Source organism: Phocoena phocoena, chromosome 6, assembly GCF_963924675.1.
Source record: "Phocoena phocoena chromosome 6, mPhoPho1.1, whole genome shotgun sequence".
Lineage (NCBI taxonomy): Eukaryota > Metazoa > Chordata > Mammalia > Artiodactyla > Phocoenidae > Phocoena > Phocoena phocoena.
Genome location: NC_089224.1, coordinates 2,034,376 through 2,050,303, shown reverse-complemented (window position 1 = coordinate 2,050,303; position 15,928 = coordinate 2,034,376). Strand labels below are relative to the sequence as shown.

Genomic DNA, 15,928 nt, shown 5'->3' with positions numbered 1-15,928 from the left:
TCGCAGGGGCTCGAGGTCTTTGACCTGATGGGCGGGGAGGTGCCCGGCGCGGGCGCTGGGCGCGGGGGATGCAGGGCGGGGGCGAGGGATGCGCGATGCTGCGGGGGGGGGGGCGGCGCGTCGCAGAGCTCCGGAGTTGCAAGGGGGAAGTGGGCGCTGAGGTCTGAGGAGGGAGACGAGTGCTCAGGCACTAAGGGTCCTCTTCGGAGAAAGGGTGGGCGTGGGGCTACTGGGGAGACCAAAGCGCGTCGGAGGCGGGCAGGGCCGGTGAGCCCTGGACGGGGCAGCGCCAAGCAGCTTCCTCATCCCTGCGGAGCCTCGGACCCAAACCAAACTTGCAGAATCAGAGTCTGCATTTTCATAAGGTCTCCCAGGTGATTCCTACATTTCAGTGGCTTAGCGCTGTAAGAATTTTTTTTTTTAACGAAGTATTCACGGTCAAGGGGTACGCATTCGTTTGCTATTGCTGTGAAACAAATGATCACCCCTTCAGTGGCTGAAGTCCGTCGAAATTCACCGCGTTAAGAGTTTCAGTGGATGGGAAGTCCAGGCAGGGGGCTGAGCCCCGGACCTGCCCACGCCCAGGGGACAGGTTATGGGGGGCGGGGCACACCGGGGAGGCTGGGGTCTCAGAGGCCACCCTCAAGTCCTGCCCACTGCGGGTCAGCTCCTCTGCAGGCCTTGTTTCAGGAGCGGTCCCCTTGTGTGCTCCACCATCACCTGGACCGTGTTCTCTGGCTTTGGCTGTCACTCCTCCAACGTGTAGTCCACGATTCCTCTTTGTTTTCCCCTTCTTTCGATTTAAGATTTTAAAATCAGAAGCCAAACAACGTTCTGACACTACTGTGTTTGGAAGTTTGTTACCATCTCTTTCATCCTCTTGCAATTTATTTCTTAATAAGCTGGGGGTTTTTGTTTGAAAGTTTATATTGGTGGTGGTTTTTCTTTTGTTTTTTTTTTTAATTAATTAATTTATTTTTGTCTGCGTTGCGTCTTTGTTGCTGCTCAAGGGCATTCTCTAGTTGCTGCGAGCAGGGGCTACTCTTCCTTGCGGTGCGCAGGCTTCTCATTGCAGTGGCTTCTCGTTGCGGAGCATGGGCTCTAGGCACGTGGGCTTCAGTAGTTGTGGTGCGCAGGCTCAGTAGTTGTGGCGCACGGGCTTACCTGCTCCGCGGCATGTGGGATATTCCCCGACCAGAGCTCGAACCACTGTCCCCGGCATTGGCAGACGGATTCTTAATCACTGTGCCACCAGGGAAGTCCCTGACTTCTTAAATGCCTAGTAGTACTGTCTTTTCCCCCTCCTGATGAATTGAATGACTGTTTGGATACAGAATTCTTAGTTCAAAACATTTTCCTCTCAGAACTTTGAAAGTATTCTTTTCTTTTATCAAGACATCCAGTAATGCTCTCATTTTGATGTGTTGTATCTGTGTGCCAGGTACTGTTTTAATCCATTTGTATGCATCAGCTGATACTTTTAAATGGCTTGCAAACACAGCCAGGGGGAGTAATATGATTGTCCGATGAGTGGATGAGTGAAGTGAGACAGAGAACGTAACTTACCTCAACTGTAGTATGTTCACAACTGGGGTGAGAAGCCCGGCGTCCCGCTGGCAGCGCCCATGTTCTCTCTGCTCACATCTGCCTTACACCTCTTTGTGGTGCTTCCGTCTTTCTCTGTATTCCTGGAGCTCTTCGGTTTTCACAAGCTGTGTGTAAGCATGGTTTTCTCATTTGCCATTATTTCTGCTCAGTGCTTGGAAAAACTTTTCAATCTAAAAAAGTATATTTTTCTTTAACTCTGGCCTAATATTGTTATGTTATGCTAACTATTATATCTTTGATTACTTTTAATTTATCCCCACCCCACTTTGCAATCGTACTTCTCTGTGACTGGAATTACTGTGAAATGGACTTAGAACTTGTTGATCTCTCCTCCACATTTTAGTAATTTTTCTATTTTCCATCTCTTTGATTTTCTCTTCTCTCCTCTAAGAAATTTCCTGGATTTTAACCCCTAGATCCGCTAACTTGAAATTTCAGCATGCCCATTCCGTTGTTCTGTGCATAAATTATTTTTCTGAAATTGTATTTAAAATTTTTATGAGCATTTACTTTGTTTTGCTGTAGTAACCTGTTACTATTTTATTAGTTAATGTCACTGTCATTATTGAGGACTCTAACTGGAGTTTTTTTTTTTAAGGACTGTTCTGTCCTTGAATCACGTTTGTTCTTCTGGCTTCGTATTTTTTTTTTTCTTCCCCCTTAAATGTCGAGCGATTCTAATGTTTTATACATATTCACTCGTGGTTATTATGATAGGTAGCTGGTTTTATTTTACCTAGCATGTTTCTCCCTTACATGAGAGAGAACTGAGCGTAATGATTGTGGATTCTGTGTCATGTTTAGGTGAGAACCAGTTTGGGGTAGAGTTTAATATGGAAAGCTTCCTGTGAGGGTTGGGGAACAGGCCGGGAGTCCCTTACCTGTCAGATGAAGGAGGCTTTATTCTGCCAACATAGCTGTGGTTGAAAATCTGCCCAGTGCCCAGCATGCACTCATGTCCCATTAGTCATTGTTAGTTAATTTCAAAACCTATATTATCTCTTTCAGTTTATGTGCATTATATTTTCAAATGAAGGTGTTAGGACTTAATTTGTTTGGAGCTCACTGCTTAATACATGAACTATTAGGAATTCATTTTGTCTTAGGAGTACGATTTAAAAAAAAAAAAGTCCTGAGACGTTAAGGGCACCCGCGAACCTCTGGGATGCTGTGATTGAACCCATCTCGTCTCGTGTGTCTGATACTGTCTTTCCTGATGCTGTGTCTCTCTGTCCGAGCGACTTCATCCACACCGGTGGCCTCACTTAACCATAATACTGAAACTGCTCTCACACTGAGGTCTAGCGCAGACCTCGTGTTTGATCTCTAGACCTGTACATTTAATTACTTACAGGACATATCCCATAGTAAGTCGAACCCAGGCTGACCACAAATGGACTTAGGATCTTTCCCTGACGTTGGCCGCATCCCAAGGTTTCCAGCCCAGGGAGCAGCCTCGCCTTGCATTGCGATTGCATCAGGTGGAATCCGAAGGGGCTCCTCTTCTCTATCCGTAGCTGATCCATGACCTCGTCACGTCAAACTCACCTTCTGAGTATCTGAGATGAACATGTGCCTCAAACGACTGTCCAGCTACACTGCATGCAGCTACTCCCATTGCTCTAGAACAGTGGCTTTCTCTCCGCCTCACTAGCGGGGTCTTTGCTTCACCCCATCTATTCTCTGTACTGGAGCCAGTGTAATCTTCCAAGATGCACAGTCAATCACATTACTCCCTGCGTAAAATCCATCCATGGATTTTAGGATGACAAACATGCGCTCAGAGGCTCTGCATTACTTTGTGTTTCTGCGCTCCAGCGCGGCTGGCTTCTTCTCAGGACCTAGAACCATCCACCCACTTTGCCGCCACAAGGCTTTTTGCGCCAGGTGTTCTGGGTTCTCTCTGCCTGCAGTGCTACCCACCCCACCCCTTTGTTTAATTAATTCTCGTCTTATCCTTCAGAACTCAGCTCAAGCATTGCTTCTTTAGGGAAGTTTCCACTGACCTTTTGACTTTGTCACATTTGCAATGTTCCGTTGTTCGTATGATTATCTGATAGATATTTATCTTTCCTGGTAAATTTTAAGTTTCATGGGAACTGACAGCATTTTGACTTTTGTTCATTCTTGTATTCCCAGTGCCTAAAGTTTTGTTTAACACACAATAGTCATTCAGTACCGTTTGTTGATGGAATAATTCATTTCTAATTTTTCTTTCTTTGTAGGTCTGCCGTTTTCATTAGCATCTACCACTTAGAGGTACCACAGTAAAGGCTATTTGCTGTATTTAATATTTTCCATCAGGTTGCAGGCACGTGGCAAGAATGGGTAATTTTCAATTTAAAATATTTATAAATTGTAAAATAATGACTCTGCGAGCTACACAGATTTAATAGAATTAACTTTATGACTTTTTTCTTTCTCAAATAGTCTGTAAATGATAGTTCTTTTAAAAAGGATTGATTGAAAATAATTCATTCTCTTTCTCTCTCTCTTTTTTTAGGTTTAGAAAAGTACCTGAAGCTTTTGGAGAAAATGTCACAGTTGATTTTGGATCAGATGGCAGAAGCTGAGTGAGTGTTGTAGTAGTAAATCAAGAGATATAAAGTTCTACATCTTATTCCCTGTGTATCGGATTGGCCTTAAAGCGATTATCTACCTTTCATCTACCGTCTGTCTACTATCTATCTATCCATCCATCCTTCCATCTATCCACATATCTAATCTATTTATCACTTATCTTAGTATATGTATTATAGTATTATATATATATGTATATATATATATATATATATGAGATTGTTGAACACAGAACTTTTAGAGCTGTTTGATGGTCAGTGGAGACAGTCTTCTCTTGCTTTATTGTCCATGGCTGTCAATGAACCCATCATTTTATGAAAGGATGAGATTTTTTTTTTCCCGTATTTGAGAGCATTTATTCAGTCTTCTCAAAATCATGCTTACAATTTCCATGTATTTTGTTTTTTAAACATCTTTATCGGAGTATAATTGCTTTACACTGGTGTGTTAGTTTCTGCTTTATAACAAAGTGAATCAGTTATACATATACACATGTTCCCATGTCTCCTCCCTCTACAGTAATCTCCTTTTTTTAACATCTTTATTGGCGTATAATTGCTTTACAGTGGTGTGTTAGTTTCTGCTTTATAACAAAGTGAATCAGTTATACATATACATATGTTCCCATATCTCTTCCCTCTTGCGTCTCCCTCCCTCCCACCCTCCCTATCCCACCCCTCTAGGTGGTCACAAAGCACCGAGCTGATCTCCCTGTGCTATGCAGCTGCTTCCCACTAGCTATCTGTTTTACTTTTGGTAGTCTATATATGTCCATGCCACTCTCTCACTTTGTCCCAGCTTACCCTTCCCCCTCCCCGTATCCTCAAGTCCATTCTCTAGCAGGTCTGTGTCTTTATTCTTTATTCCGTCGTGTCCCTAGGTTCTTCATGCCTTTTTGTTTTTTTATTTTAGATTCCATATATATGTGTTACCATACGGTATTTGTTTTTCTCTGACTTACTTCACTCTGTATGACAGGCTCTAGGTCCATCCACCTCACTACAAATAACTCAATTTCGTTTCTTTTTATGGCTGAGTAATATTCCATTGTATGTATGTGCCACATCTTTAGAAAGGATGAGATTGATGAAGCAGGAAGGTCTATATTCAGATATAGGTGTTCAGTCCCTGAGTCCGGCCCACATTTTGGCCTTAGATAACGCGCTCTGTCTTCGAGCCTCAGTTTCCTTCCCTGTTGAGCGGAGGTGATGCCGATTCCTCCTGTGAAGAACACTCGTGCGTGCGGGTGTCTTTGGCGAGTCAGCGTAGAGACCAACGTGAAAGAATTACTCAGTAAATCAAGCTATTGATGACAGTGATGGTGAAGATGATAATGATAGTAAAGCTGCTGCCGTCGGGGCCTGATTTCATCTTCGTGTAATTTTTCCTTTTCACTGTTTGTATTTTAGTTATGACAGTCTGTTGAATGATTTTGTTGAGTCTGAGTTTTTCCTGATTGATGGAGACTCACTGCTGATGACATACATCTGTGAGAAATCCTTGCGGCCTGAACAGGGCCTGCACTTCTTTTACCTGGTTGAATGCTACCTTGTGGATCTAATTCATAAAGGAGGACATTTTGCCATCGTTTTCTTCAAGGTAATGTGACAGTTGGGTTCTTTTCTATGATTTGAGAACTGAGACTACAGTGACATTGTCGTATAAGTAGGTTTTTTTTCTTATTTCAAAGTGAAGTAGATCTATAAAATTTCAGCAAATTTAAAGGGAAGAACAGAAAAAAAAGTGACCCAGGATCCCAGTATTCAGAAATTACTACGTTGAGGATTATTATTATTATTTTTATTGGGGTATAGTTGTTTTACAATGTTGAGTTAGTTTCTGGTATGCAGTGAAGTGAAGTAGGGTTTCTCTCTGCTATATAGTAGGTTCTCATTAGTTATCTATTTTATACATACTGGTGTATATATATCAATCCCAATTACCCAGTTCTTCCCGCTCCCCCCTTTCCCCCCTTGGTGTCCATACGTTTGTTTCTATTTCTTTGTCTCTATTTCTGCCCTGCAAACCGGTTCATCTGTACCATTTTTCTAGGTTCCACATATATGCGTTAATATACGATATTTGTTTTTCTCTTTCTGACTTACTTCACTCTGTATGACAGTCTCTAGGTCCATCCACGTCTCTACAGATGACCCAGTTCAAAAAGAAACATGCACCCCAGTGTTCATTGCAGCACTGTTTACAATAGCCAGGTCAACGTAAATGTCCATCACAGACGAACGGAGAAAGAAGATGTGGTACATATACACAATGGAATATTACTCAGCCATAAAAAGGAATGAAATTGGGTCATTTGTAGAGGATTATTTTTTATTTGCCCTCATGGAGCTTTCCTGTGAGGACACACAGGACCCTGGAGGAGGGGGAGGGGTGTCCTGGAAGCGACTGAGCTGATCTCCGGGTTCTAATCTCCCAACTCCAAGTAGGTCCACCTCTGTCTTCAAAACTCAACAGTTTGTGGGGGCTTCCCTGGTGGCGCAGTGGTTGAGAGTCTGCCTGCTAATGCGGGGGACGTGGGCTCGGGCCCCGGTCTGGGAGGATCCCACATGCCGCGGAGCAACTAGGCCTGTGAGCCACAGCTACTGAGCCTGTGTGTCTGGAGCCTGTGCTCCGCGACGGGAGAGGACGCGATAGTGAGAGGCCCCCGCGCCGCGATAGTGAGAGGCCCCTGCTTGCCACAACTAGAGAAAGCCCTCGCACAGAAACGAAGACCCCACGCAGCAAAAATAAATTAATAAACTCCTACTCCCAGCAACTAAAAAAAACAAAAAAACCAAAAAAAAAAAAAAACAGTTTGTTTGAGCCCAGAGGTGGATCAAACTCACCAATGTTGCTTCGTTCTTATTTGCTCTGAAGTAAATACATCCAAGGGAAGATACCTGGTCTTCCTTGATTTGAATGTGCGTATAACTCATGAAATTTTAACAGTTTCAAATACATGTATGTATCATACCACCACCACCTCCTCATTCTATCCCTAAAGGTAACCAGTGTGTTATTCTTGGAGGTTTTAGTGCATGTCTGTTCAGTTCTTTTGTGATCCATATTATTGTTAGATATTTGAGCCTTGCTGACTGCCTGCGAGCAATGCATGAACTGGACTTTTGATAAAAACCGGTGCTACTTCCGGGTGACCTGGGACTGTCCCTGCAGCGCGATCCACCCCAGCTTTCCCCATGGACGCTTTATAGCTACCATTTGCTTTTACATATTTTTCTTTCCTTTTTCTTTTTGAAGTGAGATTGGAGAGGAGAAGGATTAGAATGGAAAGGGAAAGTGTGAGTTAAAGCGGACACATGTATTTAAACCCAAATTGTGATTTGTGGCGTGTACCTGCAAAATGACAGTCAAGGATCGAGGGTCTATGTTCTGACTATAGAACAGAATACAACTGTGTTGGAACCTATTCTTTTACTGACTTTCATGGTATGTGTTAACCAGCAAAACTAGTAGACGGCGAAATGATGATTTCAAAATTGTCTACCCCACAGGATGTTGAACACGCATACAACAGCATCCCCGAACTGCTTCCTCTGAGAACGGCGTTAATTCTCCACCTTCAGCATAATACCAGCATTGATGTCCGAACAGATTTTTCTGGGTGCTTCTCACAAGAGTGGAAAAGTTTCTTGGAAGACAGTTACCCATATTTTCTGATCGTTGCCGATGAAAGCCTGAGCCATCTACAAGTACACCTTTTCAACTTTTTAATCATTCAGTCCTGGGCGATGAATGTCAATGCCGTGCTCTTCTCGGGCCAAGCATCCGATGTCCTTCGACTTTACGCGTACTTTATGCCGAGCAAGTACGAACACCAGTTGATTTTCCAGAAGGTAGTTTGCACCTAAAAGACAAACTTTGAGAATTTCACGAAATTTTCTGCATTACTTGACTCAGTTTTATTTCTCCCTCTTTTATGGAAATTATCATAGGTTTAACAGAGAGGTGTAGAAAAATAGAAATGATAATAATAAAACAAAAATGCAGTCACTTATTGGGCAGTTGTTGTCATAACAATAGTGCTTGGTGCTTCCCATGAGTCGTTTTATCTAACCTTCACAGTGACCCTGTGAGGGAGGTGTTAGTGTTGTCTGTGTTTTGCAGATGATGAAATAGATACTTGAACAAATAATCTGCCCATTGTCAATTCCAAATCCAGTAATACAGCCTGGATTTTAAAAGAGGCAGCCTGACCCCAGCACTTCGGTGCTTAAGTGTCTCATGCGGTTCCATCTCCACTTAGGAAGGCCAGACACGCGTCCACATACTAGTGAAATGATGGTGAATGTGGTAGCTTTTCGTGAGAAGACAATGGTGAAAGTTGATGAAATACAATTTAAAAAAAAATTTAAAAAATATTTTGGCTGTACTGCATGGCACATAGGGTCTTGTTTCCCTGACCAGGGATCCAGCCTGTGCCCCCTGCATCGGAAGCATGGAGTCTTAATCACTGGACTGCCAGGGAGGTCCCTGAAATAAAATTATTTCTTAATATTAAATCATTAATAGAATTTTCAAAGTATTTAGAATTTTAATCCTGTGATCTTATTATTTTGCTGTATTGGTATAATCGGTAATGACTGTATTGAACGTTTGGGAGTTCAAAAATGCTCACCAATTTTAGAAATAAGTTTGGTTTCTGTCTAATTTTCACTACTTATAGTGAATTTAGAATGTGAAGACAATTCTATATATCATCAAAATGATCTTTGTGTCAGTTAGCATTTTCACTTTTTGAGTTTAGGGTCACACCCCTCGTGGCACTGGCCACATCTGGATGGTTATCACAAAATCCAATAAGATAGTTTACTTTGCTTTCGTTAGAACTTCAGTCATTAAACTATTTCCAACTCTGGTTGCCTGTTGTGAGTAGGAACAGCCTCGTGTGTGTATTTTTTTTTTAATTAAAAAATTATTTTTTGTAGTGACAGGAGGTCCTGTAATCCGTTCATTTCATTTTTTATTCTGTTAGAGCAATTTCTGAATCTGTGTTTGAAGAGTCCCTACAAACTTCCTTGCCAGTCTTTTCTCAAGAAAGACATTTTCTAATGGAGGATTTTATTTCTGGTAAAATAATTTATTTCCTAGTTTATGGAACACTCACCTTAAAGAGGTGATTTCATTGACCAATTTGAGGACTGTATGAAATGTGTATAAAGATGCCATGCATGTTGATAATGGCTGTTGCTGGTTGTTCATTACCTGGGGAAGGCGGTTATGCTATTCTCTCTGTGTCTCTTTGAATTTTTTTTCTAATAAAATCTAGTGCGTTAAATGGGTAAATTGTTTCTTTCTGAGATATTGAAAATGTTCTAAAATTAGATTATGGCGATGGTTGCACAACTCTGTAAATTTACCCAAAGCCGTTGAACTGTACCCTTAAAGTGAGGGGATTTTGTGTCATGTTAGTCATACCTTGATGAAGTTGTTAAAAAATAAAATGGACCTTGACAAAAATTAATTTGGTGAAGACAGGCAGGCTTTAAAAGCATTGTTGATGATCTGTAATTACATTAGTGTATTTTTTTTTAACTTAGGAATATATTGTAACAATATTGTCTTCAATATATGATTTTCTTTAGTTGGAAAGTAATGTGATATATTATTTATGACGATTTATGTGACTTGCCTTCCTTTTGCAGCATGAAAAGCACTTTGAGAATGCTTATAAAACCCTGATGAAGCAATTGAAGGAATGTAGAGTTTTAGCATTAGGACGTCTTTTTGGAAATTTAAAATGGAAAGATATGATGGAAGAGGTACTGAAACTTTTAAAAATCTTTTTATTTGAACGAATTGTTTAATTACTAAAAAAATGCAAACATAGTTCAGAGTTCTCATATACCTCTCACCCAGCTTCCGCCCCCAGTGTTAAGATCTGATGTAACCAAGGTACGTTTGTCAAACCAGGAAATTAATATCACTATAATAATATTAACAGACAAACATATTAATAACAGACTTTAATACACCACTTTTTCCGATTATCAGAAAAATTATTCACAAATTTTATTTTTACTGGTTGCCTAATATTTCTCTAATGCGGAACATTTAAATTGTTTGAAAATTGGCTTTAACAGATAACTTTGTGATGAACATCTTGGAGCATAAATCTTGGTACACATTTTGTATAACTTACCTAGCCTACATACCTAGAACTTGCATAGTCAATCAGAAAGTATCAACATACATAATGATAACCATATGTATTGCCACATAGCTTTGCAGTAACTCTGTGCCTGTGTATACTCTGATTTGCAAATATAAGAGAAATGACACATCACATGATTTCCAGTGCTATTATCCTTAGAATATACTTTGCTAATTTGAAAGTAAAAATATGCTATCTAATTGTCCTTTTTGTTACTGAAATGATTGAACACTTTTATTAATATTTGTATTTTGTGAATTATCTGCTCATCTCTTATTAAAGGCTTAGATGTTTTATTGATATATAGGAGCTCTTTACATATTTAAACTTGTAATAATTTCATTGAAATACTTATTATGTTCCCATTTTGAATTTTGTTTCTTCCTTTAAACAGAAATGTTTTTGTGTAGTCATATCTATTTTTCTCTTCGGTATGAGTTCTTCTAGTGAGATCATTTATGATTGAAAACACTTTTCTAAATACCACGACATTTTACAATTTCCTTCTGTGACAGGCATGTGAAACTATTTCTCTGCTTAAGCAACTGTGGCCGGAAGGATCTGACATTCGGCAAGTTCTTTGTGTTACTTCGTGCTCCTTGTCTTTGAGTTTATACCATCACTTTTTAGAGAACAGATCGAAGACCACTGATGCTCAGAAAGCTAACATCCAACAGGTATGATGAGTTTACTGTGAAACACCAGTGAAATTTTATTTATTTGATTTTACTGAAACATCTGTTGTGCTGTTAGATGGGTTGGTGTTCTACTCACAGATGTTTCCCTTAGTACATTTTTAGTCAAATGTGTCCAGCCCTCCAGCGGAAGATAAAAAAGTGGCCCTTGGTGAGAGTTTACCCCCTTATGATGTTCTGGGCTCTTACATGCCTTGTGCCATTAAGTCTTCACGACAGCAGTTTAAGGGAGGTGCTGTGATTCTTACTGAGGTTCAGAGAGTCCAGGGAACATTCGTCAAACCCGAGGATGAAATACAGTGTGGATTGAAACCAGGTCTGTCTGTCTTATTCACGCTCCACTCTGTCCACTGCCTTGTGCAAGGAGCTTCCTGCTGTCCTGGCTGGACAGATGCTAAAGCCACAACTTCTGTAGGGCTGACAGAGGCCATTGAGACTCTGTAGACTGGTGTGGGTTTGTTCGCCAACCAACTAGCCATCCCTGTGTGTCTGCACACGTGCACGCATGCACTCAGACACACACGTGTACACGTACTGTGTTGTTTACAACCTGAGTGCTGGGGAACTCCTGGTTGAAGATTCTTATGAAAGAGAAACGCAGTTTGGTCTCTTTCTTTCATAGTTTCAGAAACGAACAGGGCTCGTCATCCTTCTCCTGTGTCCTTTAGGTCTGCTTGAATAGTGTCTTTGCCAAATAACGTAGATGGCTAGGTGTGCCATTTTAAATGATCACAAAAGTGATACTAAACCACTTGTCTCTCTGGGGCTTCTCATCGTTCGACCCCCCCCCCGTCTGGCCCTGTGGAGGCACACTGAATGAGCCTCAGTCTGGTTCCAGTGACAGCCCTGCAAACATTGTCTCATCAGGTTAAATATGCCCACTGCTTTACCCTGTTTCCACTTGGGTACGTTTTCAGATGGTACCGGTTTCCTCACCCTGGTAGTTTTCAATAGAACCTTTAAAATAGGACGCCTGGGAGAAAAGGGATGGAGCGTTTCACGTGCGACCCCGCCGTGCAGAATCCTGTGGGCTCCTGACGTCATGCGCTGCTGGGTCAGCTCATGTGAAGTTGGGCTCAACTAAGGACACAGGAAGTTGCTTCCTGTAAACTACGACTAAGCTGGCGGTTCCCTGTCTCTCTTACCCAACGTGTGTGTTATGTGAAGAAAAGAACTTCTGCAAAAATGCAGAGTGAACAGCGTAAGAGCGTGTGGTTCCTGCCCACGTGGTGCAGGTGCACCTTCTCTGAGGTGCCCAGGCATCAGGTGGTGTCCTGGCCACGGTCCTCTGACCCACCTTCTTTATTTGATGCAGGTGGAGACGAACTGCCCCACCCTGGAGGGGGTGACAGATTGGTGTAGACTGCACTGTCTCAGCGTGGCATTTCTTCTCCACTTACCTCTTTCCCAAAGAGCACGTACCAGATTCATCACTTCCCACTGGATTAAGGACATTCGGACTTTCTTAACAATGGTAAGTATACTCTTGATTAGTTTATTTTTATTTTTTTATTATTATTATTTTTTTGCGGTACGCGGGCCTCGCACTGCTGTGGCCTCTCCCGTTGCGGAGCACGGGCTCCGGACGCGCAGGCCCAGCGGCCATGGCTCACGGGCCCAGCCGCTCCGCGGCATGCGGCATCTTCCCGGACCGGGGCACGAAGCCGTGTCCCCCTGCGTCGGCAGGCGGACTCTCGACCACTGCGCCACCAGGGAAGCCCTAGTGGATCAATTGAAACGGACATTTTTTAAGGATCTTGATACTTATAGTCAGAAGGTCCAAGGAAAGTGTTTTAGAACCAATCAGTTAGGAAGCCGGTCCGCAAATATTTATTTAATGCACGCGCTTCGTGTGGATCACAGGAAAAGAAGGTGTTCACCCACCCCGCCCAGCACTTTCACAGAGCTACATTTTGCAGGGAGAGAAAGATAAGGAATTTTTAAAACTACTCCTGGACGCTTTCGAATCTGATACTAAAAGGACAACTCAGTCTGAAAAGGATGCCTTCTCTTAAGAAATGAAGAGAAGTTAAGTAACCCAAGGCTGTGCGTAGGAGTTAGCAGGTTGGAGGGAGCCTGCACACCAGATTCTAGGAGGTAAAGCAGCCTGTGTGATCGTGCCGAGGGTGGTGTGACCGAGCGCCCCTGGATGAGAAAGGACACAGGAAAGGGACAAAGTGGAAGGGACGGGTCGGAGGCAGACCCCGTGGCCCCTTCAGGTGCTGTTAGGAGGGTGGAGACGTAACCTGATGCCAAGCGCAGCGAGAGGCAGCTGGATGGTCTCCAGGTCAGTGGCACTTTCATTCCAAAACGGGTGTCTCAGGTGCAGTGCAGGGGGTGCATCAGAGAGGTGAAACGTGGACTCGGGAAGCCAGTTAGGTGACTGTCACCTCCGTGCCTGGAAGTGGTGCTGATGTTGGGGACAAGGGCATGGGCAGAGGGCTGGACAGCAGTGGGCAGTCGATCATGATTTGAGGTGTGGAGTTGACAGGATTAGTGAGTGAGCGGCGGGGGCAGGGAAGAGTCGGGGGGACAGTCTCCTCTTGAGCCTCCAGGGGGAGGGGAGGGTGCCATGGTCCACGGGACACTGGTGGAGGCCGCCGTGTGTTCAGTTTTGGAAAGAGTGCGTTTGAGGGTCCAAGGACATACCCAGGTGGAGGTGCCAGGTGAGCTGTGTTAAAACTGGTTTGGAGCTCCGCAGAGTGGGATGCGTTGGACGTAAAGATTGGGAGTCATCAGCCCACGGATGTTCATGTAGTGGACGAAATTATGTTGGGAGAGAGATGATAAGAGGGCCCGGGGCAGAGACCCGAGAAAGTCCATCGTGCAGTGGTCCCACATAGGCTGAGGTGCTGGGAAGGAACTGCTGAAATGGACGGAGAGGAGAGAGGGGAACGGATGGCTCTGAGAGACGGGAACCGTGTCTCCAAATGTGGGCGTGGCTAATAGGATCAGGTGTGTCGAGAGCTGTAGGGGGTTAAGGACTGAGCACAGTCCACTGGGTTTGAGGGCACAGGGCTCACTGCTGCTGGGAATCAAGAGGCAGGGGAGCAGAGTGGTGGGGAGGAAAGTCAGCGTCAGTGATTCAGAGGTGAGTGCGAGGGAAAACATAACGGTGGAGAGAACTTTCTGTGTAAGAGCCTGAGAATAAGGGAACGGCAAAGGGCAGAGCTGGCACCTGGGTCAATGGAGAGCGCTTTGCAGCCAAGACATAGCATCAACGTAAATGTCCATCAACAGAGGAATGGATAAAGAAGATGTGGCACACATGTACAATGGAATATCACTCAGCCCTAAAAGTGAATGAAGTAATGTTATTTGCAGCAACGTGGATGGACCTAGAGATTGTCATACTGAGTGAAGTAAGTCAGACAGAGAGAGACAAATACCATGTGATATCACTTATATGTGGAATCTAAAAAGATGATACAAATGAACTTATTTACAAAACAGAAGCAGACTCACAGACAGAGAATACAATCCTATGGTTACCAGGGTGTGTAAGGCGGGAGGGATAAATTGGGAGATTGGGATTGACATATCCACACTACTCTATATAAAATAGATAACTAATAAGGACCTCTGTGTGGCACAGAGAACTCTGTCCGATATTCTGTAGTGACGTATACAGGAAAAGAATCTAAAAATGAGTGGCTACTCTTTTATATGTGTACACTTATATGTATAAGTGAATCACTTTGCTGTACACCTGAAACTAACACAACAGAGTAAATAACTGTACTCCAGTATAAAATAAAAACTAAAAAAAGAGCGCTTTTAAAATGACAGATGGAGCATGTCTAAATGCTGATCGTGGAAACTAAGAGAGGATGGGATGAAAATACAGGGAGAGTCAGGTGAGGGGGGGGGCATGTGGAGGATGCCCTTTTATGGAGGGAGGGGTATGGCCGTTCTTACGGGAGAGAGTGAAGAAAGAATGGTACAGATCGGCCGTGACGGAGGTTGTGGGGTCTGTTTACGGTTCCCGCTTGCTGGTGTGAATTTCCTCTGTGAAGTAGAGACAAAGTCATGTGCTCAAAGTCAGGGCGAGGAAGCAGGCCCGGAAGTGTAAGAACAGTGAAATATGTGGGAGATATTTACTGGAGGTGGGGGAGAGTAAGCTCTACTGAGAGGGACATACCACCCTGTCCTGCCTGGTACTTTGGAGGCTTCCCTTGACATATTTGACAAAAGAATTATAGTGGCACCCGTATGTGTTATCATGTACTTTTCCGTGCCCCGTGGGTCCTAACCACATGGCCGCAGGCACAAGGAAGCCAGCTGATGGCATGATATGTACAGAAAGGAACAAGAGAGTTCAGGCGGGGCGGACGCCCTTGGTGGATTTGTACCATTTTATGGAAAAGAAGACAGGAAAGGAGGTTTCCATATCTTTGCGAGGGGGTGGTGCAATTGCTGGGCTAGGAAACAAAGCACCAGAGACAAGCTACAAGGACCCTATCGTGCAGGGGGAGAGCAGAGGGGCTGCTGACCTGGGGGACCTGGTGTGATCAGTGAAGGAGTGTGATGGCCATTACACAGGGCTGGAAGGATGGGCCGGCGGTGGGCGTGAGGAACCCCTCTTCGGGGCTTGGCAGGCAGACAGACTGTCGTTCCCTGGCCCGTCTCTCCCTCTCCTTTACTTCCCATCTTACTGTAAATGCCTGCCATTCTCTGCCTGAAGGTTTGATCTTCTGGGTCTGAAATGCTGGGGTGTAATGCCCCACCGACGGCAGGTGAGGGCTGGGTGCAGGAGACCCCAGCTTCCTTACACGTCGGGGCAGGTAACCCTGAAACGTGCTCTACGCTCTCAGAATTCCCCAGTGGAATTAAGCTCTGGTTGTCCACAGGGCTCATGGGTTGGACAACATGG

General features: G+C 43.7%; 1 protein-coding gene across 1 annotated transcript in view; it reads left to right on the top strand.

Annotated features, from left to right (window-relative positions):
* Positions 1-3,932: 3,932 nt before the first annotated feature.
* LOC136124487 (probable ATP-dependent RNA helicase DDX60) overlaps positions 3,933-15,928 on the top strand; it is a 77,833-nt gene continuing 65,837 nt past the window's right edge. The window contains exons 1-7 of the mRNA XM_065879193.1: positions 3,933-3,936; positions 4,112-4,181; positions 5,598-5,787; positions 7,701-8,042; positions 9,852-9,968; positions 10,876-11,037; positions 12,371-12,529. Of these exons, the coding sequence (XP_065735265.1) occupies positions 3,933-3,936; positions 4,112-4,181; positions 5,598-5,787; positions 7,701-8,042; positions 9,852-9,968; positions 10,876-11,037; positions 12,371-12,529 (1,044 nt within the window). The remainder of the gene's footprint in view (positions 3,937-4,111; positions 4,182-5,597; positions 5,788-7,700; positions 8,043-9,851; positions 9,969-10,875; positions 11,038-12,370; positions 12,530-15,928) is intronic.